A 24,656-nucleotide genomic window follows, 5' to 3' on the forward strand; every position below is an offset into this window, starting at 1 on the left:
AAAGAAAAAGAAGAAAATTGTGCTGTTTTTTTTTGTTTTGTTGGGTTGGGGGTTTTTTTTGGTATATATATATATATATATGGAGGTTTTGTGGCTTTGACGCAGTTTCCTGAAAATCCTGCCTCATCCTGCCAGGGGCTGAGCGAATGCACATCCCAGCCGTCGGCAGTGGGGGAGAGAAGGAGGAGAAGCCAGGGAGGGAGAGAAGAAAGCCTTTGCCAAACTGGCCTGACCAGAATGTGACACAAGAGCAGGAAATGAGTCACGCCAGCAGGGCAGCTGCTCCCAGGCATTTGCATAGAAAGAAACCCCACCAGGCAGGGAACCGCATCGGCCCTCTCCCGGCTCCCCACGCTCTGGCCCAGCAGCTGCCGGACCCACTGCCGCACTCACGAGCACCCATCGGCACCCCGAGGCCGGCCAGGGCAGTGAGCCCCAGAGCATCACCTCTGTCCCATAGCTGGCTGTGCAATCCCGGATTTGGTTGTGCAACCCCAGATTAGGTCATTCCACGTGGATTTGCCCCGGGCCAAAGTGGAGCTCCCCTCCATCACCCCACCATGCAGCCCCCCTTGGCCAGCCCTCAATATTTGCTTTGCCCCATGCTTTAGGCTAGAGGAGGAAGGGAGAAAGCCCAGCATTTTTGCCCCAAGAGGAGCCCCCGTTGTGCATCCGTTGCACAAGGGCAAAGCTCTCCTGAGGGGCCGAGAAAGGCATCACCATCCCTGCATCCCGCACACAGTCCCAGCCCTGTTCCCAGCTGCTGTTGTCGGATGTGGGTGTCGCTGGATCCCAACGCATGGGTGCTTGGGGCAGGGAACCTGCTTTGTGTGCTGCAGGGAACAGGCTGCACAGCCACCTCCTGGTCCCTTTTTATTAATTGCAGAGGACAGGAGGTTTCCCCTGCAGATGCACCATCCAGGCACACGTACCTCTTCCCCCAGGAGGTACCAGGCTGCGAGGATGCCGCAGCAGGCAGGTGACAGTGTGGGATGGACAAGTGTGACACTGCAGCGGGGACATGCATGGGGTGGCCAGGCACAAGCGGTGCATGTCAGTGGCATGTCCTGGGCTGGGGCAGGGGTGACTGGCCCTGGGGACCTCTGTGTCCTGCCTCCTCTGTGGGGTTGTTTCCTTTGTCCTCCACCCCAGCTGGGAACGGGGGACGGCCACAAGCAGATGGATTTAATGCGGCAAGTCAGGGTCTTGTCGCCCTGCAAGTTCCTTAAATCCTTAAACCCAGCCTTAAAACTTCAGCAAAAGCCTTCAATGCATTAATCACACGGAGCAGAGTGGGGGGAGCTTTCTCCATTGCACTAAGCCACCTCACTAGGCTTACGCAGAAGGGGGGCAGAAGGACAGTGATGGCTTCTCTCTGGCTGGTTACTTGAGTTATAAATGACCCAAGAAACACATGGCTTTGTATTTCTTTTGGAGGGCTCAAGGCTTCTGGGGAAGGTGTGGAGCTGGGTGCCGGAGCCGCCAGGAGTGTCCCCGGGATGGGGTGGCGGGGGAAGCTGTCACTTTAACAGCCGACCACTCCGTAAATCTGTGCGAACACCCTCCCTCTCCCACCAGCTCAGTAGGGTCCGCCGTCCTAAATAACAGAGTTTCTGTACATTTGTGGGCTGGTGAAAGTCTGCCTGGGAAAGCAGAGGCAGGTCTTCAACGCAAGCTGCCAGGCACGGTCCCGCTCGTCCCCTGCCTGCAGTGATGAAGGCGCCTGGGCTGTGTGGACCAGACAGTGCATCCCTGCTTCCCAGGGACAAGGTCCCTCTGTACCAGGCAATGCCACTTCCATGCCAGACCCCTGTGACAAGTGGCCGAGCAGCCTCACTCTGCAGGACATGGGGTGATGCTCTGCCAGCCCTTCGTGGGTGGGTACCCGCAGCCCAAAGCCGTTAGTACTAATTGGGGCCTCAGCAGAGATGCTGATACTTAACCAGGGAGGCTGGTGGGGGTGGTGGTCTTTCCTGGGCAGGTCTAAGGGCTGCCAAAGCGAGACTGCTGGCAAAGGGGAACGATGGCCCGGTGGTGGCTGGGAAAACCGAGGCTTGGCGAGGTTGTGGGATGAGCACCAGTACTCAGCTAAAAACTGCTTCTGTGGCCCCTTGGTGTGGGCTGGGACATCCCTATGGGGCCAGATCCTGCTGGAGGGGAGCCCAAAGCACGGGCAGGCTTTCTGCAGCTCCTGCCCATCAGTCACCCAGCTGGCATCCACCAGTGACCCAGCACTGCCAGGAGGGTGTTTGGGAGCTGTGTGGCCAGGGGGATTCCCTGCCTACAGCCCCACTCAGGCAGGTCCTGCTGGCTGCAGAAGGGTCGTGATGCTCAGCCTGGCTTTGGGGGCTCCCCTTGCCAAGGGGGTTTCTCTGGGCTGGGCAGGGAAATGGCATCGTCCAGATGCAGGTGTGACAACAGCCGGGCCAGCGCCAGCCCCGGGGGCAGCGGGATTCCCAGCTGAGAGCGGGATGCATCTTTCAGCTTGGCTCAGCCCCATCCTATCCACCTTCCACTTTTAAGTCCCACTAAATGCCAGCCGGCTTCCCCAGGCTCACCTGCAGCAGAGGGCACAGGGGGGGCCCCCGAGCAGCCCCTGTGGGAGAGCTGTGCCCTACGTGGGGTGGGGACGGTGGCCGTCACCAGGGTCTGCCCTGTACTGCCTGTATTTATAAAGAAGTGAGAGTCATGAATAGTTTTGCACTGACTATTCGAGGAGAGGTTTGCCTCCATGCGGGCTCAGCTGGCCGACAGCCGCTCTGACACATGCTGCCCTGCCCTGCCCAGCTCCTGCTGGTCCCGGCCGCCGGTTGGCTTGTAAAACCCCGGAGGAGATGTACAGCCTGCGGGCTTCAAGGCCTGGCAGAGGAATTGCACAGCAAACCGCTCCCTTTGCAGTAATCGGCACTCAAGCCCCGGCAGCCGTGGGCTGGGTGTGCGGGGACGGAGGGTGCAGCCGGGGGGTGATACAGGGTGAGCCCCTCTCCTGGGGTGGCCCGGCTGTGGGCTTTCCCATGCAGGCAGGAATTGGCCAGCCAAGCCCAGAAACAAGTTTTATCGTGGCAAAGAGGCTGTGGGAGCCTCACCCAGAAATGAGAGGGAAGTGAGGTGTCCCGAGCCAGCCCGGGCACTGCACACCGACTGCAACCCCATCAGCATTGTGGGATGTGCTGGGGTATGACGCTGTTATTATTTGTTATTATTTGCCCTGGGGCAGCACTTTGGGACTGGAGCATGTTGGGCATAATGCAGATGGCAGGTAGAGGTGTTCCCCGAAGTCCCATCAAAGCATGAAGTGAGAGGGGAAAGGTGGAGGGAGGGAAATGGGAGGGGGGATCACAAATCCAAACCAGCCTGAAGATAGCTGGTACCCATCACTCTGTCTCCTTATTGGGGTGTCTCTTGGCAGGACCCACCTGTGCACATGGGGTTCCCATAAAGGAAAGCGTGGAAAGACCTGGCTCACCCCCACCTCAGGTGTGCTGTAGGATGCTCATCGCTCTAGCAGGCAACCAGCTGCCCTGGGAGGCCCATGGCAATGGGGCTGTAGGGTGCTATAGTAGATGCTACTGGGTGGCATCTCTGGACAGTTTGGCCTGTGGCTTTGAGGCTGCTATGGGGAATTCCTGCTAAATCCCTCCCAGAGGCAAATCGCCATCAGCGAGTGTCACTCAGGGGCAAGGTGGGGGCCAGATCCCGAAGCCACCATCTGAGCCTTTGCCCCCTTGCCACTCTACCACAAACCTGACTGTGCACCCTGAGCATTTTTTTGGTCTAAACACTCTGTTTTGAAGCCATTTGTGACCCCCTCGCTGGTGGGAAATGGATTTACACCAGCAACATGTTTTATTTCCAGTGGCCCTGCACATTTGGCAGGGGTTGGATATACAGTGTCCCGTGAAACAGCTGCGGAAACATTTGGTGGGAGAGCTGTTAACAGAGACACCTCTGTGCCCCGGGCTTTGGAAGGAGGTGCTGGGGCGGCTGGTTTTGGAAAGATCACGCGGGACAAACGGCTGTTGCTCTGCACAGGAAGGAAACGCACCTGCAATGGTCCTGTGCAGAATGACAGCCCATCCAGGGGGGAGCTGAGAGGGCACAGGAGGCTCCCGAGGGCTCTTGTGGTACCCGGGGCCAGCTGTGGCTTAGATGTGAGCTGGTTCCAGGGCAATCGACGCCTTCTTACGGACCAGCACCCTGAGCAACACCGGCTCCGGGCCCCGTAGGGGTGCTGGTGGCCAGGTAGGTGGGCCTCCCGCTGATGCAGTGACCAGCAGGGACATCCCGGCTGGGGACAAGCCTGGGCTCCTCGGAGGCTGGGCTACAGCCGCAGGGACAAGCCATGGCGCCTGCCGCCGGCTGCGCAGCGCCGAGCACCGCGGTGGGCCCCACAGGCCGCCCTGGCCGCTTTAAGGCGGCTCCGTCGATGGGTGGGGCGTAGCGGGGGCGGACCCCCGTGACGCGCGGTGGGCGGGCCCGCGGGCGGGGCGGGGCCGGTCCCGCCGCAGCGCAGCGCAGCGCCGCGCAGCTCTGAGGCGGCAGCGGCAGCGCTCGGCGGGACCCACCAGCTCCGGCGCCTCCGCTCCGCTCCGCTCCGCTCCGCTCCCCCACCCCGACCGGCTCCCGAGCGGGGCGGCCCCTCGGCGCGCCGGGGCGGGGCGGGCGCGCCCGCCCCCCTTCTCCCCCGGTCGATATATCCCCCGCGGCCGCCGCCCCCATGGCTGCCCCGCCCGCCCCCCGCCGCCGCCCCGGCCCCCCGCGCCGGGGCTGAGCCCGGCCGCCTCCGAGGCGCCGCCCCCCCCTTCCCCCCCGAGGAGATCGCTGCGGGTATCCGCGCCCCCGCCCCCCCCCAGCTCCTCGTCCCCCCGGGCCGCGGCCGCCTCCCCGGGGGCGGTGGGAGGAAGGCCGGGGCGTGGGGCTCCGGCGGGCGGGCGGCGCCCAGGGCGAGCCCAAGATGGCTGGAGGCGGCGGCGGCGGGGGCAGGCGCGGGGGGCTCTGCTGAGCGGCCCCGCCGGGACGGGACGGCTCAGGCTCGGCTCGCTCCGCAGCCGCAGCCCCTCCGCAGAGCCCCGCCGCGCGGGCGGGGGAGGCAGTGGGAGCGGTTTTGTGCCGGTGACTTTATTTAATTTTTTTATTTAAATACCGGGGTTTTTTTTAAAAAAAACATTTTTAATGCGCCTCCGTTCTCCAGCAGGGCAGCTCAAAATGGCTGAGGGCTGACTCGGCTCCCCCGGAACCGCACGCTTCGGCCGGCTACTCCGGGCTGCCCGCCGTCGCCGCCTCGCCCCTTCCCCGCGGGGCCGGGCCGGGGAAGCCGCGCCGGGGGAAGGCGCTCCGCGGGCGGCTCGGACGCCCGTCCCTCAGCCCCGGGACCGCCGGCTCCATCGCATTGTTGCCGTCGGGGGGCTGCGTCCCCCCGGCCGGCCATGAGACCGGGCTAGCTCGGACACCGCCCCCCCCACCCCGCCCCGGACGCCTTTTTTCTCCCAGCCCCGGTGGGAGGTCAGAGCAGGTTGATTCGGGGTCCGCGGGGTTTAGATCCCCCCTTGGCAAAGCCCATCCTCTCTCCCATCCCTCTCCGGGAGCGTTGGAGGAGGCTGGGAGGGCTGCGCTGGGCTGGGGTTTGCTCTGAATGACCGAGCTCTCCCATTCAAGACCTCGCAATCTCGAAGCAGGCGAGAGGGGTTTTTTTTCTTCTCTTTTTGTTTTTTTTTTTTCTGTCTTGTGTTTGTTTTTTTTTTTCTCTTCCTTTTTTCCTTTGCTGCTCCGCCGGGTTAGAAGCAAATCTCGGGGGCCGCAGAGAGAATTCGTTTTTTCGCCATCGTCATCATCGCTATTATTATTATTTTTTAATCTTTCTCCTTTTCCCATTTTGGATCTTAACCCTTTGATCTATTTCCTTTAAAAGACTCTTGATTCCCAACTCCCATCAGGGGGAGAGGGAGGAGAAATACAGGGGAGGAAAAAAAAAAAACCCTGAGCGAGTCCGTGCTCTCAGCTGTTAGCCAGGTTGGTGGGGGACAAAAGTCCCTTTAAAATATTGAATGTCAGTTGCAAACCTAAGAAAAGAAAAATCCGATCCGGAGTGCTAAATTTAGGAGCTTTATATGGAACTTGGACTCTGCTGCTGGATTTTGTATGGATTTTTTTCAACCTTTGGTAAGTTCCCATTCACCTTCTGGGGTAAAAAGAACCAAATGGCTTTTCGGGGTGGTTAAGACTTTGGGCTGTAAATCCTACGATACCGTGTTGGGGTTTTTTTAACCATTTGTGTGGCTTTTTTAACGAAGCGGCGGGGACGCCGCGTTTTCTCGCTGGAGATTCCTAGAATGCTGCTCTGCTTTATTTTATCCTCGATTTTTAAGATCTGCTGCGGGTTTATTATTTATTGTGCGTGCTGCGGGGAGGGGGGGCCCCGCCGTTCACCCCCAGGCTTCCCGTTGCAGGGAGGACAGACCCCGGCGTCCGCCCCTAGACTGCACTGAGCGACCGAAGCGGGTGGGGGGAAACATCGCCAGAGGCTGCCGGCAGAGATGGCCGAGAATTGGAAGAACTGCTTCGAAGAGGAGCTCATCTGCCCCATTTGCCTGCACGTCTTCGTGGAGCCGGTCCAGCTGCCCTGCAAGCACAACTTCTGCCGGGGCTGCATCGGGGAGGCGTGGGCCAAGGAGTCGGGCTTGGTGCGGTGCCCGGAGTGCAACCAGGCCTACAACCAGAAGCCCAACCTGGAGAAGAACCTGAAGCTCACCAACATCGTGGAGAAGTTCAACTCCCTCAACCTGGAGAAGCCTCCCTCCGTCTTGCACTGCGTCTTTTGCCGCCGGGGCCCGCCGCTGCCGGCCCAGAAGATCTGTTTGAGGTGCGAGGCCCCGTGTTGCCAGTCCCATGTCCAGACCCACCTGCAGCAGCCCTCCACGGCCCGGGGCCATCTCCTGGTGGAGGCGGACGACGTGCGGGCCTGGAGCTGCCCCCAGCACAACGCCTACCGCCTGTACCACTGCGAGGCCGAGCAGGTGGCCGTCTGCCAGTTCTGCTGCTACTACAGCGGAGCCCACCAGGGACACTCGGTCTGCGATGTGGAGATCCGCCGCAATGAGATCAGGGTAAGTCAGACCTTCACGGAGACGTGGCTTTGTCCCGCGCGGGGGGACCACCTCTCTCCCCGGCCACCCTCTCCCCTGCCGTGTTTGCTCCCCAAAGGCCTGTCTTTGTGTAGGGCCTACAAAAAAATCCACCGCTGCTCCTCCTCCGCCCGGTCCCCCCGTGGCAGACATGTTAGGTGGCTGCCCCAGCTGAGCAGTGACGGAGTCCGCGGGTGCCGGGGGGGCTCTCTGGGGAAGGGGGTCCATGCCGGGAGGCCTTCGGAGCCGTCCAGCCATAGGGCCTGCGGCCGCTTGGGTCTGGGCTGTGCGGGGAAGGGTTGAGGTCCTGGGCTGGGGGGGGTTCAGAGGGGCCGTCTCCCCAGTTCCTGATGGGCTTCGCAGCCATTCGGGGGAAGGCGGAGGAGCCACTTGCGTCTGAGGTTGAGTTGCCCCGAAATCAGGCTCCCCGGGGGGACAATGCGGCCACAGATGCGGACCCCGTCCATTGTAAGGCCTGTGAATGTCAAACTGCCGGCTCTTCCCACCGCCTCCCGCCGGGGCTGGCAGCCACCATCCCCTTCTCCCCGCCGCTGGGAGAGCTTCGTGTCAGAGACCGACGGCTTCTCGCTGGCGGGCATTCGCGCTTGGGGTTTGGCCAAATAATGGGGGTTTTATAAGGGGGTACAGGGCTGCGCCCCCCCTCCCTGAAGCAGCATGGGGCGTAGCGCTGGATTTGAGGGAAAGCGAGTCTGTATTTTGCTCGTGGCTAGACCATCTGGCGGGAGCTTTCACCCCCAGCTCCCCACCCCAAAGTTTGTGGTGGGCATTTAACAGCACTGCGGACAGCCCTGCCATGACCCTGCCACCACCTTCCCCCCCTCCCAGGGCTGCCCCTCCGACCCTGCGAAAGAGTCCCGGCGCTTGTCCGCCAAATAAATATTTAACAATGAATTGAATGGTGATTACTGTAAAATGGGGATGATTTCCTGTGTATTTTAATGTTGCCAAAATGAGTCACCATTTAGCAATAAAAAAAAAAGAAGTCATAAATAAAAATTGCAGTATAATTACTTTCCAATTGGATGGCCAGGCCTGGGAGGGGGGGGGCGGCTCTGTGCAGAGAGGAGCCAGCCTTAGCTCACAGGAAGGTTATTTTCCTCTCCAGGTTTTTTGGGGGAAAACCAGAGACCTCCGCGGAGGTGCCAGCAGCTCCGCCACAGGCGCTGGAAGGGGAAAGACCCAGCCAGGCTTTTGGAGAAGCGCTTTTCTGCTTCTATTTATAGGGAGTCATTTTGGTCTCCCTCTGCCAGGGTGGGGAGCCACCCCGGGAGGGCTGCATGGGGCTGGGACGGGGCTCGCGTGTGCATTTCCCGGGAGCCTTAGCCAGGGACCAAAACTATTTTTCCAGGTCCTTTTCCAGGACACTTTGATCTCATCTATTCCCGCTCTTGCTGTGTGGGTTTTTTTTGTTGTTGCTGCCGTTGTTATGGCTGGATATTCGCTGCTCCTTGCAGATGCACACTGCTAATGACCTGGCAGAAAGCTGCCACCGGCTAGGCTGGATTTTGGCCCTGGCGTGAAATTTTAGGATATGTGGCCAGACACCGAACGTGTTGGACGGCTGTATCGTGGAGCTGCCGACTTATTTTGTGACCTTGGCCAAATCCCTCGGTACCCCCATTGCTGTGTTATCTTAATTTCCTTTCTCTGCGATGATAAGCTTGTCTCTTCCCGTTGGGCGTGTGGCTCAGTTGGGTGCTCGGAGGCTGAGGCAATGGAGGACAGCCCAAAGCTGGGGGACGGCGTGCCCAAAGGATCCCCCCTGCAGTTGAAGTAGTTCCTCTGTGAACCAGCTGGAGTAGGGAAGAGCCCCTAGGAAAAATGCCCGGCAGGTTGCCGGCCCTCGCTGCGTGGCCTTGGGCAGGTCTCTGGCTGAAAGCTGCCCCTCGCCAGCTGGCAAGGAAGGCGGCCACCTCAGCTCCCGATTTGGGGTGCGTGCACTCAGCCGGTGACGGCTTCCCACCTGCGGGAGCCAGGCCTGAGATTCCTGACTGCTTGTTCACCCCGCGGCGGTGAGCCGCTCTTGGAGCATCCGGGGAAGGAGGGCTGGGGGGGCGGATGAGTAACGCTGGGCTTGGGAGGTCCGGGGGAGGCCCCGTTGTGAGAAGTTTGTTCCATGTGTGGCTCGCATTCGGAAAGCCGTTAATTGAGAAGTGAGTCAAAGTTTGGAGGCTCGGAGCCCTGTCCTTGGTGCGGGGGACTTGCGAGTGTGGGGGGTGCGACATCAACCCGGTGTGGCGGTGGTGGGGGCATACCCAGAGGTGGGATGGGAGCCTGCGAACACGCTCCCCATAAACTCACCTTTTTTAGCATTTGTTACTGTGGCTCTGCTCCTGGTCCACCTTGGAGGGCATCTTACCCCTGGTTACAGTCCGATTTGAAGGGGAAAAGGGACTCAAAACTCCTTGGGGGTGGCACCAGCATCTTCTCAGCTGGCAGCTGGGGCACGAGAGCTTGTGCTGGGCAAAAGAGGCCGGAGGCGGGTGTCTGCAGGAGGAAAGAGGGTGTCTGTGGAGGGCTCTCTTGAAGTGGAGGTGCGCGCTTGGCGGGTTTGGGGGAAGGGGACCGCTCGGCGTTAGGTGCTGCACAAACCCGCAGAGCCCTGGCTCCACAGTGCAACTGTAATTCAAACAGTAAATAAAATATGTGGTTAATCTTTCTTTCGTGGGCGTATAAAGCGCTTACCTCCCCTTCCCCCCGTGAGATGTTTTCTCCTTTGTTTCCTGTTTTTGTAGTGCTTAAAGAGGAGAGGAGGAAAAAAAAAAAGCCAACAACCCACCCTCTTTTTTCTGCATCTTGTCGTTTTGTTTGTGTCAAGGTCTCAAAATGAAACGTTTTTTCTTCCATCTTTGCCTTTGCTGCCCCAGCCACGTGCCTCCCACCTGCATGGGGGAACCTGCTTCCAGGGTTGAAAAAGAAAGTTGCTCCAGCATGAGGTTGATGCGTTGCTTATTTTTTTTTTTTCATCCAAAAAGGGGAAAAATACATTGCCGGGATTGGAGCACGGGTCAGAAGGCAGCAGCCAAAAAAAGGGGCTCACTTGCGGGTATTGCCGTGCTTGCCCCATCTTTGTGTGGGACACGGTTGATTGAGGCCAGGTACGGCAGGGCTTGCTTGGGGACGTCCCAGCTGCCGGGGAACAGGGCTTGGGTAGAAGCTCTGTTCCTGCTTCCGTTTTGTTTCAGGGGACAGAGATAGATTTCCCTCTGACCTAGCTTGCAGTGCATTTTTGGGAAATCAGGAGAAAATTCCTCCACATTCTGAAGATCTCTGGTGGTTTTGAACATTAAGAGGGAGAAAGCGTGTTGTGGTGCTGAGACCTGCGGGAAAACATTGGTGATCCTCCTGAAGGCGTGTAGGAGCAGCGCCCAGCGCTGGCCGTGGAGCAGCTCCCATTCCGCAAATCCAGGGGCACAGGACCGGGCTGCCGAGTCCATCTGCTCCTCAGTGGGTTTGGGCTTGCTTTCTTGGCAGCACCCCAGGTAAGGCCAGCTCAGGTGCCTTCTAAAAGTATAGGAGAGAGGAGAGGTGAGCACTTGGTAGGAGCACAGGAAAAGACGAATCCCAAGTCTGTACCAGAAACTCTGGTCCTTTGCCAGGGTTGGCCACCAGCCCCAGTGTAGAGATGGCCTGTGCGCTTTTCCTACCTGCCCCAGCTGATCGCTTCTGGACTTCAAAAGCTCTAGGTCTCTAGAGGGAAAACGCCACCAGCTTTTCTTTGCTAGATGGCCCTGACACCAGAGATACCTTCCTATGTGAAAGGAGTCCCATGTCGCATCCCCATGCTGCCATCCATGCCAGGGACGTTTTGCTGGGACCTCGGGAGCCCCACTGGTGGGGAGGCTGGGGTCGGCTCCGCTGCCAGGCTCCTGGCGTGAGCTGCTGTAGGTTGTTTTACTCTGAAACAGGTTTGGTAACTTGTGATGGGCTGGATTTTTACAGGCTTACTTATTTTCCAGATGACTTGCTTATGAGGAGCGTGGCACGCAGCTCACTGGAGGCATTGTGAGCGCAAGCGCCCAAGTGCTCGAGCGTTAATTTAACTCTCGTGACTGTAGATGGTGTGGGCTGGTGCCTGGCAGGCATTCCCTATGGTGCTCTTTGAACATACCTGGTGCCCAGATGACTTTTGCAGTAGGTCCTGTGAAGCTGGAGATAACAGAATCATTAAGGTTGGAAAAGACCTTTAAGATCATCCAGTCCAATCATCAACCCAACACCACCATGCCCACTAAACCATGTCCCGAAGTGCCACGTTCTCCCTGCACCCTCCATCTGAGCACCAGCACCCCAGAGCTGAACCAGCAGCCCAACCAAGGGGTTAGGTCAGCTAACCCAGGTCTCTTCCTCCCCTGGCTTTGCCCATGCCCTGGTTCCTGCCCAGGGGCCTTGGAAGTCCAGTGCCAGGCTCCTAAATGTGACTGATCATTGTGCCCTGGGATGCTGTCATTTGGTCAAGCTGCCATGATGAGTAATGACTTCTTGGGCCTTGGGCGGTCACAGAAATCCCAGCACCCACCTAGGCTCTCTTTCTAGCTCCATGCCGGTCACCACCATCGATCTGTCAGGCTTTGCTGTGCTGTGTTGTCAGGGGCAGCAGGGGATTTCAGTTTAACTGATAGCAGCCTGTGCTGCCCTAGAGACTACTCGGTGGGGCTGAGCCACCCTGCTGCAAACCCATCTGGGTTTGCTGGCCAAGTGGCAGTGAGTATCTTGGTGGTCCCAGATCTTTGGCTGAACTGGGACAGTCTCCTGCCTCCCCAGGGTTTGGATTAAGGGCTTTTCCCTGCTGCTTTGCTGCTAAGCTTGAGCATTTTCCTTACCCTTAGCCCATCACGTTGCCAGCGGTTGCTTGCTCTAGACCTGCAGCTGCAAGTCTTCTGTGTAGAGTCATCTGAGAAGTGACAGCAGAGATGGAGGATGCAGGGAGGCAGCCTGGTGGGTTTGGGTAGGAGGGAGGAGGCTTGTGTGCAGGGGACAGCTTTGGTAAAGAAGAGGAGTAGGACAGGGGCTGCAGCGGAGAATGTTCTGTTCCCGTGGGGGACAATGCTGTGTGGACGGGTGCTGGTGAAGAGTGAGGTGGAAGGAGGAGAAGGAAAGAGAGGTTCATCTGAGGACCTTGAGCTGCTTTGCAAGGAACAGCCACGAATTGTAGCCCAGGCTTACCCCTGCAGTATATAGGGGTTGGTTGTACTTTGCAGGTGGGGACATCTAGGCGCAGCCTTGCCCACCCGTGCCAGACAGCCCTGGCCAGAGAGCTTTCCGCCTTGAAACCTTCCCTCGACAGTGGCTTTGAATGAGCCCCAGGGACAGGGGTGTCCTGGTCTGGTCTCTGAACCAGGAGGTATAAGCTCAGCTTTGGCTGGTGATGAGGGCCAGACCTTTTGTTTAGTCTAAATCCAACCTGTGATATTTATGTAAGCATCATGTGGCTGCTGTCATGGAGGTGTGCAGCATGCTGCTCTCCTCGAGCCCACGAGCATGGTGGAGAGGGAGAAGTAAGAAAGACGTGGGCTGCAGTGTGACACCCTGGCCTTTCCTCCACCCCTCAGCCTCATGCCTCGCGTGTGGGAGCCCAGGTAAGCCCTTGGAGGAACGCGCAAGTCCCAGGACCGTCCTTCCCTTCTCCTCCCCTCCTCTCGCTCCAGCAAAGCACTGTCCTCGAGCTGTCCCACATGCTTGGCCAAGCCTGGTCCTGCCGGAGGGGTGTCCACAGCCTCTCCATTGCTCTGGTCTGTGCCTCTGGAGCGGAGGAGTTGCCTCTGTCCCCATCTGAGTGGGGGGAGCAGAAGAGGGTGGAAGAAGGCAGATTTCCATGTCTCACAAAGGGCACAAGCGATCAGATTCGTGCAACTGCCCAAGAATAAAGAGGCTCTTACAGTGCTGGCTGCCCTGACCTCTCTCCTCTCTGCTCCAGAGGACAGCGTGTGACCACACAGGGATTTCTTAGCTGTGCTTTGGAGGGAGGCACTGGGTTTTCTATCCCCAGATCTGTCTGCAGCTTGCCTTGCAGCATATTGGCCTATTTTTTGCTCGTTACCTATTTGTTTACTGGAAATCTTGGTACATGGTGGTAATTTCTTCTTTTCTTCTCTTTAATTTCATGTAATTGTTTTGGGGTTTTTTTTTTCAATCTGACACTGAAATGGGGCTGAGAGAAGCAGTGCTTCCAGAGCAGGGACAAAAGTAACCAGGAAACACAGGGCAAGAGAGGAGGGATCGACACCGAAACAATGAAATAGCCAAGCAAGTAAAGACTGAATGCTCAATAGCACAAGCCTTTGCAGAAATGCCTGGCTAGTGCAGCATTTTATAATCAGCTTCTGTGCCGGGCTGGCCTGCAACAGTAGTGTGATGGGGGAGGAATGCTTTGAATTAGCTGGATGCCAGAATTAATTCTGTCAGAATTCAAATGTACATGTATGTACGGATTTATAAATAAACACTTGGAGCCGGATTCTGCTTTGCCACGCAGGCTCTGGGGCAGAATTTGGTCTGGCCTGGCTTTTTTTCTTCTTAAAAATATAAAATGCTATGGATCTGGGCTAGGTTCTGGTGACTTTGTCAACTTTCTGCATTTATCAGCAGTCTGTAGGCTCAGGAGATGCTGGTTTGGTTGGAGTAAGGGGGATGGCTCGGAGGAGTCAGAGCTGCTGAGCTTCCTTGCGGTGGTAGCCAATTTTCTGCAGAGAACCTCCGTTTGCTGGTAGAGAAGATGGGGCAGATGCTGGGGGACCAGTGGGGAGGTGTGGAATGTGCAGGACCAAGGATGTCCTGTCCTTCTCTTTCCTCCATGGAAGGACTGATAGAGGGAGCCACCCTTCCTTTACCCAGGAGAGCTACAGCCAGCGCACTTGGGAATGCAAGGAAGAGATGCCTCATCCCAAATACGGAGGGAGGGACAGTTATTTACAGGCGTGAGACTGTGAATGCACGCAAGAGTTTTTACATATGTCCCCCAGATGAACTCAGGGAAGGGGTTCCCAGTCCCGAATCCCTTCTGATAAGAAGAGCTTTGGCCCATTCTCACCAGGGGATCACGGTCGTCCCTCTTCTGTCTTGTGATTTGCTTGTGATGGTAACATGAGCAAAGTTCCTGGCTCAGAGCAGCACCCTGCCACTCTGCAGCAGTGCTGTCTACGTAACACACACTTGAAGTCATCCGTTTGCTGGGACGATGTACCAGAACGGTAAAAAAAATTAGACCTTAATCAGTTTAATTTCTCTGTTTCTTCTTTTCCCCCTACCTGTCCCAACTCAATTCCTTGGTGTATGGATGCTCGGGGGGGGTGGGGGGGGGCTGTCTCTGGTGTGGGCTGGGAAGAGTCGAGCTGCGGATGGCTCCAGATGAGGCGGTTGGCAGGGAGTGACGTTCCGGATGACTGTGTCTCTCTGAAATATGAGTAAACGTTGTCAGACCAGCCGACTGTATGATCCGGGGCTCGGGGGGGGCTGATCTGCCCTTTCCTCCCTCCAGCCACCTCTCTCTGTGTGGGATCCCCTGTTTGCTTGGCATCACCCCATTCTCTTCTCCCTGCATGGGTGACCTGGAAGCTTCATCCTAGAGCTGGAGCTCTGGAGAAAGGGAAGGAAAATCCCCCATACCCTAATGGAGGCAGTGTTTTCCCTCGCTGTACGACAGCTTAATCCAGACCCTCATTTGAGCCAGTTATTGTGTGGCTTTAAAACCCCATCCCCTGGAAACCAGTTTCCCACCCCCTTTTCTCCCAGTCGATCCTGGTCGGTGGAGCTGAGCTCCAGGGTTTTGTGCTCGGCCACACGCAGACACGGATCAATCCCGCTGGGGGGTGGGTTGATATTTTTGTGGCAATGGTTTTTATTGCTGGTTGTTGTTGGAAAGTCGGGGGGGTTGGTGTGCGCTGTAACAGGCTTGTGCATGTGGCAAGGGGAGAGAGGGTAATGCGATCGCGTCCTTCTGCTCATTATCCTCTGGGGGGGGGGGGGGGGCTGCATCCCTCTCCCCATCCGAATCCATGTGGAGCTGCCAGCTCTGCGGTGGGAGCTGGTTTTCCCTGCAGGTGAACTCCTCTGCGCTCAGACAAAGGGCTGGGGGGTGCCGGTGCCTCCCTTTGTTCTCCTCCTGTCCTGGTGCACCCGCCTCCGACAGCAAAAAGCCCCTTGAAGCACGCCTCTCAAATGGATGGAGCGGAATAAATGCGCTGCGAGGTCTCTGTCCCCCCTCGCAGACCCTTTGGGGATGGTGGGGGGGGGGATGTCAATGCTCCCCCTTCCCTCGGGTATTGTGCTAGCCCCTTAGTGATGGGGGTGGCCAGATCGGAGAGGGAATTACTGCAGCTCTCCTGCCACAGCTGCACTGTTGTGGCTGGGTGGCTGAGGCCTGCGAGCCCTGTTTGGGTCAGAGGTGGTTTGGTTGTAGGGGATGGGGATGTGATCTGCCCCCTACAAGGGAGTGGGAGCATATTTTGGGGTTATTTTCCTGCCTCTGCCTACTGGCATCCTGCATGACAGGGCATCCAGGCAGGGGACTGGAAATAACGCCTTGTGTGTCATGTGAAGACCACCCCTTGCCAAACACATCTCCCGAGGGCGTGAGCCCAGCAGGTAAAACCACAGCCTGTCCTCCAGCCAAGGACTTTGTAGCATTTTACTTACAACAGGGGAGGAAAAGGTCAGTTTAATCTCTGCAACAACCGAAAATCTGGGTAGGGAAGTCAGGGTGTTACCTTAGAGATAAGCAGAGGTACGGGGGACCTGCTAGGGAGTTGGGGAAGTCTGTGGCAGCATGGGGAAGCAATCCTGGAGACTCGGGCTTTCTTTGCTGCTGGTGGTGGTACTTTGCCGAACGCGGACCCTTCTAGCTGCCCCATCCAGGCGCTTCCTCCCATGGTTCTCCCCAGGGCTGGCCCCTGGCTACTGCTATCATCTATGAACACACACAGTACTAGTCTCTATTTATCAAAGTACTTTCGCAGCAATCTGGTAAACAATACTGAGGCAATGAGCAAAAGCTAAACCTTCCTCTATGGGTTAGAACTGCCTGCTGGAGCCTTCCTCAGGAAGTGTTCCTCCTTCCCAAAACACAAGGCCCAGCTTTGCAGGAGAGAGAAACAGGCAGCATCTGAAAAGACAACCTTCACTCACAAGCTGCTGCATCAAATAATTGTAGACACAGACATTTGAGGAGAACCTTGTGCTTCTCAAAAGGTGGAGGCTGGGAACATCTGTCAGCTTGGGTGAAGACGGAGGAAACCAGGAGAGTGGGAACCTGTGGGGCAGCAATCCCAGGTGTGTCCCATCCGTGAGGTGGTGATACCAGGCGTCCTGAATCGTGGCTTTGCATCCTTGGAGCCTGTCTCTTGTTCTGCCCGGTGGAGGGAGCAGGCGTTAACATTTTGAAGGTCAAGCAGAAATCACAAGCTGGCCCCAAGGTGCAGCTGCGCTAGCCAGCAGGTGAGGAGAAGCCACCGCAGAGCCAAGCTAGCAGCTAGGTTTGTTTGTGGGTGCAAGCTTGCCAGGGGATGAGGAGCTGCTGTTGTTGGTCCCTCTGCTCTAGAAAATGGCTGTGCAGTCACGGCTAGAAATGGCTTCTCTGGTTGTACCCTGCACACTGGCGCTGCCCCCCTGATCCCCATGCGGTTCTTGGCACATCTCGTAACCTTTGTGCCTCCACCACATCCTCTTTAAAAGAGGATAATGAAACTGAAAGGGGGAAGCAGCTGGAGGCACCTTGGACGGCTGGGCTTGATAAAGCACTGCTGGTCTGCTGGAGTCCTGAGGAGGTAGACTTTTGAGTCAAGAGATTAAATGCCACGTCTGGCTACTGTTGGACTTCCTCAGGGCCGCTGTAGCATGCACTGAGCCCTGCTGAGCAGCAGTATTGTGGCAATAGGGCTGCAGAGAGCAGATCTGCAGGCTCTGCTGGACTCCCGAGCACAAGCTATGCCCCACTCTGCAGCACTCATGTGCGGAGAGGGCATCTGATGAAAGCTGCCTCGTTCAGGGATGGAAACTGAGCCTTGAATATGCCTCACACGAATCAGTGGGACCGGAATGAAGCAGAGCAGTTCCCCTGGCTCCCCGGGAGGATGGAGCCGGCCAGGGTCTGAGCTCTAGGGCTCCAATCGCTGAGTCAAGCCTGGAAGATAAATGACACTTCAGGGGCTTGAGATCAATAATGTCAAAGGCTGGCCCGTAATCGGGCAAGATTAAAAACCAATGACAGGCCTCCTCCTATAAGCAGAAGTCAGCGCACTGAAGGAGAGCAGTGAGGCTTGCTCCTTTATGGTTATTCCCTGGCGGTGCCCACATCCAAAACCCACCTTCCTGGGCTCCCCTCTGCAACATCAGTGATTCCCCCCCTCAGTCAACATCGACCAGATCCCGGAGGTCCCCTGCACCCAGCGCTCTTCACTGGTCCCCATCCAGCTGGTCTGGACTCCTGGACAAGTGCTCCTGCCCTTGGGAAAGTGGTTGAGGTGAAGACAAAAGCAATGCAGCCTGGTGCTGGCTGCCAGCTGCTTTTGCTGCTGGGGGATGAGCTGGGGCCGCAGGAGGCAAAGGAGGGGAGGAGAGGCTGACGCAGGAGGTCACATCGATGCTGTGGGTACCATGATGTGCTGTGTGTTGTAAAGATGCTCAGCTTTGGGGAGAGGAGTTTGGGAAATGAGGGCTGCAGATGACTCTTGACTTTGTCCTGAATATGTTGGGTTTACCTGTTTTTATCAATTAACCAATGCTGTGAGCATTTTAGCCACCCGTGGGCAGGAGACTGTCAGGCAGGGCATGCGGTTGTGCCCGTTTTGGGGGTGCTGGCATTTGAACTTGTCACAGGGGCGGCTTTTCTTCCAAGTGGGCGCTGGGTAGGGGGCTGTGCCCCCACGCTTGGCTGGAGTGTGCTTCCCCTGGTCAGCAGCAGCTGCAGTCCAGCTGAGGTGGATAAGGTGGATTTCATTTATTTGCAGGAGCAAATTAAAATAAACTTGAGTCCCTTTTTTCTGTTCATCCTTAAAGGGGTGCGTGCTCCATCACAGCTCTGTGGGGCATGGCCACGCTGGGGCTCCTATGAAGGGCGCTGGGAAATAGGATGTTGTCTCTATTTCCCGAGCACAAGGGCAGTTAAAGGAGAATGGACTGTGCCGTCTCCTGCCACTGCCCGTTGTGTTTGTGTGTGGGGAGCTGGAGGTGCCGGTTGCCTTTGCTCCAGGCTCCTCTTCCCCTTCCTCCCCGCTCCCCCACCCCTTCCCCGCCAGGAAGCCTGGCCTTTATGTGAAGTGATGCCTCCTGACATCAGCTGGGCGCCACAATTTCCTCCGCAGCTCCGCAGCGGGGAGGGCGAGCGAGCGAGGAGAGGGGTGCCACTCTCCCCAAGGGGCAACATATGGTCCTAGCCTCGCTGGAACGTGGGGTGGCAGTGGCAGTGCTGGGGGGGAGGCTGCATGCCCGGCTGGGATGCTGTGGGGAGGTCGTTGCCCCCAGCCCTGTCAGCATGGTGGTTCGGTGGAGCTTTGTGTGCTTGTGCTGCACTGCCTGAAAGCACTGTGCCAGTGTGTTGCTTCTTGCTGCCTGTGACTCTGATTGCTTCGGTGGCATCTTTATTTGACACCTCTACGGATGCAGTGTTGGGCTCTATATAGCTGAAGCTTGGGCAGTGCCGGCTGTGGGGTCGTGCTCCGGAGTCAGTGGTCCAGTGCCACAGAGCAGAAGCAGAGGGGCTCGCAGCAAGGCAGGAGCAGGGCTGCACCCGAGCTCTGGGAGCATCTTGCTCTCCACGCAGACATGTTGCTTCAGCAAGGGCAGGGTGCAGCTTGGCTGTGGAGCGGTTTGCGGGGTGCGGGCTCTTGGCCGCTCCTTGGAAAGGGGCTAATGCAACACATGAGAATTGGCCAAGTGCCTGCCAAGAAGAAGCCATGGCTGGCACCTTGCCAGGAGCATGGGGGCCTTGCATTTCTTTAATTCAAGACGTGTTTATTGGTGGATGGTGTTTTGTAGCTGGCTGGCTGGAAACTACAGGTCCCAGCATGCTCCCTCGTGTGTCTCCTGCTGCGCTCCGGTGGGAGCATGGTACCATGGGGATTGTAGTCTCAGTGCTTGCCGCTGCTGGGGTTTTGCTTCCGTGGAGAAGGGCTCTGGTTCAGCATTTCTGGGCAGAGCCAGGCTGTGAGACACAGGGCTGGTCTCTGCCTCCCGCTTTCTTATCCTCCCGACACTTACTTGCTTGATGCAAGACCAATTTGGCGTTTTTATGTCACCAGGCTGGGGAGGGGATCTGCTCCTATTCTTACTCATTTGCAATGTAAATATTTTGGTCCAGAGTATGTTGCTGGGAGCTGGGTGTCACGTTGAGGAGCATGATTCATTCATGCTGTTGCTGCTCAGAGCACAATGAGGCAGCCTTGGGACCTGTCCCAAAGATTTCCTGTGATCGCGGCTGGTGGGGAATTTGGGATGTCACGTTTGAGTAAGTCAGAGCCCTCTTCACGCAATTCCTGCAAGCCAGAAGTACTGCGCCATGCCCAGCATGTTCAGGACTTGCCACCCCCAAAATGCAGTGGGTGCGGGTGGCTTGCGTTTCTAGAGGGAGGAAGAACAGAGAGCGAGGCTGAGCTCCGGCTCTTGCCTTCCCCAGCTGCTGGCAGGTGGGAAAGGTTGCAGGGTGTAGGGCTTTGTGCCTGGTGCCAGCCAGCCTAACAAATAGAGATACAAAGTGATGCAAGTTCAAAACTTGCTGCATGTCGAGTCTCAGAGGAGGCCCCAGCAGAGTTTCCCCGGTGGGGCCAGCACCACACGAGCATCCCTGTGTGCTTTAGAGGGATGTGGGACAACCTGAGGCAGGATGCTGGGCGGATGGGCTGGAGCAGTGGAAGATGTCCCTCCATCCCTTGCTTCCACCGCTGATGCTCTGCTGTCAGAAAGGACCTCCCAGTTCGGTCACTGGTGCAGGAGGGGCTGCACCCTCCACCCTGGGGCCGGCTCCCTCTGTCCCCCCATGCGTCGCTTCGTCCTCCCCACACTGCTGAGAGCCAGGTGCAGGCTCTGCAGCACCCGGATTCGTTCTGGCATCCTTCGTTAGACAGTGTTTGTTCATGCTGCATTTTTTCTTTTTGCTAGCTTGTTTGGACATGCACTGGTACATTCACGGCACTCAGGCAGTAACGTGAGTCTCTTTCCCATTAGGAAAGGGGCCAGGATTTGGGGGGGCTGGGCGGGCGGCTTAAGCAGTAGTTTCTGAGATATTTCCTTCTGCCACCACACCCTGCGTGAAAGAGCAATATCCGCGGCTTCAGTTGCTATCGCAAGGCTCTGAACGTCTCTCTTTTAATATAGATTGGTATCATTTTGCATTTTAAAGTAAAAACACGCTGCAAGCTGCAGACAGCTGTCGGTTGGCAGCTTTGTTTGAACATCTGGTATTGCTGGGCTGCTGTTCAGCGCGATCTAACTATGGGATTCATAAAGATTATAATCTGGGCTTTCAGATTCTCAACAGCCACCTCGTGAAAAAAACAGGGGAGAGAGAAAACCCAGTGGGGAGGTGGCTGAGGTGTCCTCAGTGTTCAGCACGTCATGGTCGGTCCCCTCTTGGGTGCAGAGGGGTGGATGGGCTCGCTGTATGTCACCGTGGCTGCCTGCAGGTGCTGACGGGCTGCTTCCAGCCTGCAAAATGCCGGGCGCTGGGGAGCTGTAGAAGTGCAAAGTCCTCTTTTTTTTTTTTTTTTCCTTTTCCCCCTTTCTCCTTATTTTTTCCAGCTTGTGTGTTGAATCCGGTTGAGTCTCATACTCCTCTGGGTGGTGTCTGGCGCTGGCGAGCTGAAGCAGCAGATTCTGCTGTGGCTTTTGGTAGATGTTTGTAACAGTTGTCTGCAGCAGCAGGACTTGGTTTCTTTTTCTTTAAAGTAAGTGATGGAGGAGCCAAGGCTCAGAGTAGACATCTCGGCATGTCAGAACCTCATTTCAAGAGAAATTGAGTCCCCTTTACTTGAAGCAGCCGAAAGGTTGAGATAGCCACCTATGTAAGCCCTATCCATCCCTCTGCGAGTCAGGCACTTTCCATGGCACCTTTGAGAATTAAGCGGCCTCTAAGCCCCTAACGGGTTTTATAAATCTTGTTAGTTGATCTGCATTTTTGCAAAGCTCTTTGAATCCAGCCTATTGGCGCATAAGTCACCTTGACTTTCCACAAGGCTTTGACTCCGAACTCACTTTCAGGCTCCATTTGTCAGTTGGAGGTGCAGAAAAAACGTCCCCCCTTATCTTCATTAGAAAAAAAAAAAAAACAGCCCTGCCTGGAGAAATCTAGCTGCGCTCTAGTTGGTGCAAGCTAGTAATAGAGGTGCACATAAACCTGTTCTGCCCTTGTTTGTGTTGATTTAACTTACCAGTACAAATTAAAATAGCCTTGAGCAGTTGGAAGTTTAACTAGATCAGTTGGGAGAAAACAAAGTAAAATCATGGTCTTTGTATCAAAGCAGGGTTTTCTTTCTAGCACTGCCTGAGCCTGGAGAGGGGCTTTGTGCTGCCTGCGCAAGCGGACCCTTCATCTCTGGGTCACCAAATGAGACGCTGACAGGGCACGTGGCTGCAGGTCATTGCCTTTGCATGTATCAGTGGTCTTGTGGCCGGGACACGTGGGTGCACGCGGGTATCACTGCACCTACTCTGCTCCTCAGTGGTATTTGAGTTCCCCCAAAAACCTGCTCATGCATCCAGATCCTTGGGCTGGGGTCACTCCAGAGCAGAAATTAGAAATTAGGGGGGGTAGGAAGCTGAAGGGGCTGTTGTTCAGAGTTCAGGTCTTCCTGTGGCGGGGCTGAGCCATGGCGGGTGCAGAGCAGAGGTCTTTGGGCAGGGGAGAGGCAGCTCAGCCTGCAATGGCAGGAAGGGTGGAAGAGGCTGGCTGTGTTTCACCCCTGCAGGGAGAAAGCTCTGAGATCACACAGGCCAGCTGGATCTTGAATCCAAGATGTTTATTTGGAAGAGGGAGCGAGGGTTTCTCAATTTTGCAGGGGCTGCAGATGGGGGTAGGTTTGCTGCCAAGCGATGGGAGTGGGTCTTTGCAGCATGGCTGCTTTTGAAGGCAAGGCATCCCGCCAGCCGCAGTTTGGGGACGACTGGCCGGGACCATGAGCTTGCAGCACATTGGGAAGATCTTGGGATTCAACAAAGCTAGACAAGGCTGGGACAAAAACAGATCGAGGCAGGATCAGGGGTGCTGCCAAAGCCTGTTTATTTTTTTGTGGGAGTTATGGAAGGAGCGACTCACAGATGATATGTCAGAGCAACAGGGCTTGTGCGAGGAGCAGGATTTTGTGATCTGACTGAGTTTCAGCACTGAACAACTTTGCGTTTCTGCTCAGACTGCCACCACCGGAGCTGGCAGAGTGCATCTGAGAGCCAGTTCGGGGGGATGATCCAGCCAAAACGAGACTGCTGGTTTTTTACTGGCTTAATTTTTCAGCTGGATCTGTGGTCAGGAATGGGCAGATGTATGAAAACAAAGACAGAAGAGGGGAAAAAAGGAGTTTTAGGGCCCCCACAATGCACATGTAAATTGATTGAAATGTTCAAGAAACCATAAGCACAGAGCATGCTGAAGGTGGAAAGGGCGGGACTTCTTACACGATCTCTCAGGCTCCAAAATACTGTGAAACCTGGTGGATCCCAGTTGGTGTAGCTGCAGGGCCCAGCCCTGGCATGGTAGGGAGGAAGCGCAAGGCAATGATGGTCATCGGGGCCAGATGTGCTCCAGGTGTTGGTGTCAGTCCGAGGTCCCAAGTGGCTGGAAACAGCTGCTCAGGGTGTTTGGGTCTGGATGCCTGAAGCTTTCTGGGATGTTGCAAACCCCTGCACGTTCCTGGGGTGCCCCGGCAATGCCCCGATGCCAGTGCTCCGGAGCCGGTTGCTCAAAGGGCATTTGGTGCTGGCTTGTGCTGGGCAGGGTGGGCTTCTGCCAGGTTCTGCAGCTGAAGCCCCGTGCCAGAGATGGCTCAGCAGCAGGATGAATTTTGGCATTGATTTATAAGCAGCCCCAAACCAGGACATTTTCCCCCTAAAACTGAAAGAGGGGGAGAAAAGAGCTCCTCCCTCGCATCCCTGATGGCGGAGAAGATGTGGACCCTTGTCCTTCATAAACACGGAGCCAAGCCCTGTGACTCCTCCTGGCTCTCCTCACTCGCAGGCGAAGACGGCCTGGACTATCCTCCTTCCTGAAAGCTGGCCAGGGTGGGCTGCTGGCCGGCATCTGAGCTCAGGCCTGGGCGGGGATCTCCTTTTCCTCCCTTCCCAGCAGAGAGAAAAAAGATTTCTCGAGTTCCTTGCTGCCCCGAGGGCCTGGTTGGGCCTGCAGCCACAGCCCCGGCAGCTCTCAGAGCCAGTCTCTCCATCTTGCTCCTGCACCACGCAAAAGCATTTGCTGTCCCCACGCTGCCAGGACACAGTGCAGCACATTTTCCCCGGCTGGATGCCATCTCTCCTGGTGGATCTGGGGCAGGAGGCAGCTGCACCAACGAAAGGCACGGGCATCACCGAGGCTCATTTTTGTCCTGTGGAGCCGGTGGCATCAGTTGGGACTTGCCTGGCTGCACGCTTGGTGTGCAAACCAGCTCCTCTGTCCCTGTATTCATCTTCCCAGCATGTTGCCAGCTCCTTTCTTCCTCTCCTCCCCACGCTGTGAATGAGTCTTGAGCTCCAGGTTTGGTGGAGGTGGTTTGCCCTGCTTTCACTGACTCTTGCTGCGCTTTGCCCAGGGGCGGCTCGTCTGACGCTGGCCCATGATCAGCATGGCCTCACTCCTGCCTTCCAACACGCTGCACAAGTGGCTTCGGTGTTTGGGGTGCCTCTGTTTGGAGGGCACATTGCCCATACTGGACACCCTGTATCAGGAAGGCTCTTGCCTCTGGGACCTGCGGGGCTGCTGGCATAGAGGGGATGCTTCTGCAGCTGCTGGCCTCATCTCCCTGATCCTTAATCTCCCTTTTCCCCTCGAAGTGGCTCTTCATCCCTGCTCAGAGGATGCTGACAGCAGGGGCAGCCAGGCTATGGCTTGACGTTGGGGTCTGAAAGCAGCACAGAGCACCGGCCTCCTTCCCCCATTTGTGCAAGAGGCACAGCCACAAGTAACCCCCACGGCAGCAGGGAGCAAGGGGGACACAGAGGCCTGGGGAGGCAAATTAACATCTTCAAGGTCCTTCTGAAGGTCGCTTTCCAACAGAGAATAGGTCCCCATTTCCTGGCCTCCAGAAATCCCACTGCTGGCCTCATGCGACACAATGCCTCGTATTTTCCCCTTACTAATGAGTTCTTCCTTTCTGCTGGGTGTAAACAAGGGGAACAGCCGTTCCAGGCTGTGGGCACCGGCAGAGCCCCGTGGCGGTCCAGGGTCTGCTGGTGTAAGGCCGTGTGGAGGAGTGTGGTCTGCCATGCCTGCCATCCTGGGGTGCCACAGGGTCGAGGGCCGACCTGAATACCTCCGAGTAGCCGTGCGTCGTGGCGTGGGGCAAGCCTCCAGCTGCTGTGTGCCAGCCAAGCTGTAGGGAT

General features: G+C 56.8%; 1 protein-coding gene across 1 annotated transcript in view; it reads left to right on the plus strand.

Moving 5' to 3' along the window:
- The first annotated feature begins 5,736 nt into the window (after nt 1-5,736).
- TRIM8 (tripartite motif containing 8) overlaps nt 5,737-24,656 on the plus strand; it is a 29,602-nt gene continuing 10,682 nt past the window's right edge. The window contains exons 1-2 of the mRNA XM_059821156.1: nt 5,737-6,159; nt 6,447-7,103. Of these exons, the coding sequence (XP_059677139.1) occupies nt 6,534-7,103 (570 nt within the window). The 5' untranslated portion in view covers nt 5,737-6,159; nt 6,447-6,533. The remainder of the gene's footprint in view (nt 6,160-6,446; nt 7,104-24,656) is intronic.

This window comes from Gavia stellata, chromosome 9 (genome assembly GCF_030936135.1).
Source record: "Gavia stellata isolate bGavSte3 chromosome 9, bGavSte3.hap2, whole genome shotgun sequence".
In the NCBI taxonomy this organism is placed as follows: Eukaryota; Metazoa; Chordata; class Aves; order Gaviiformes; family Gaviidae; genus Gavia; species Gavia stellata.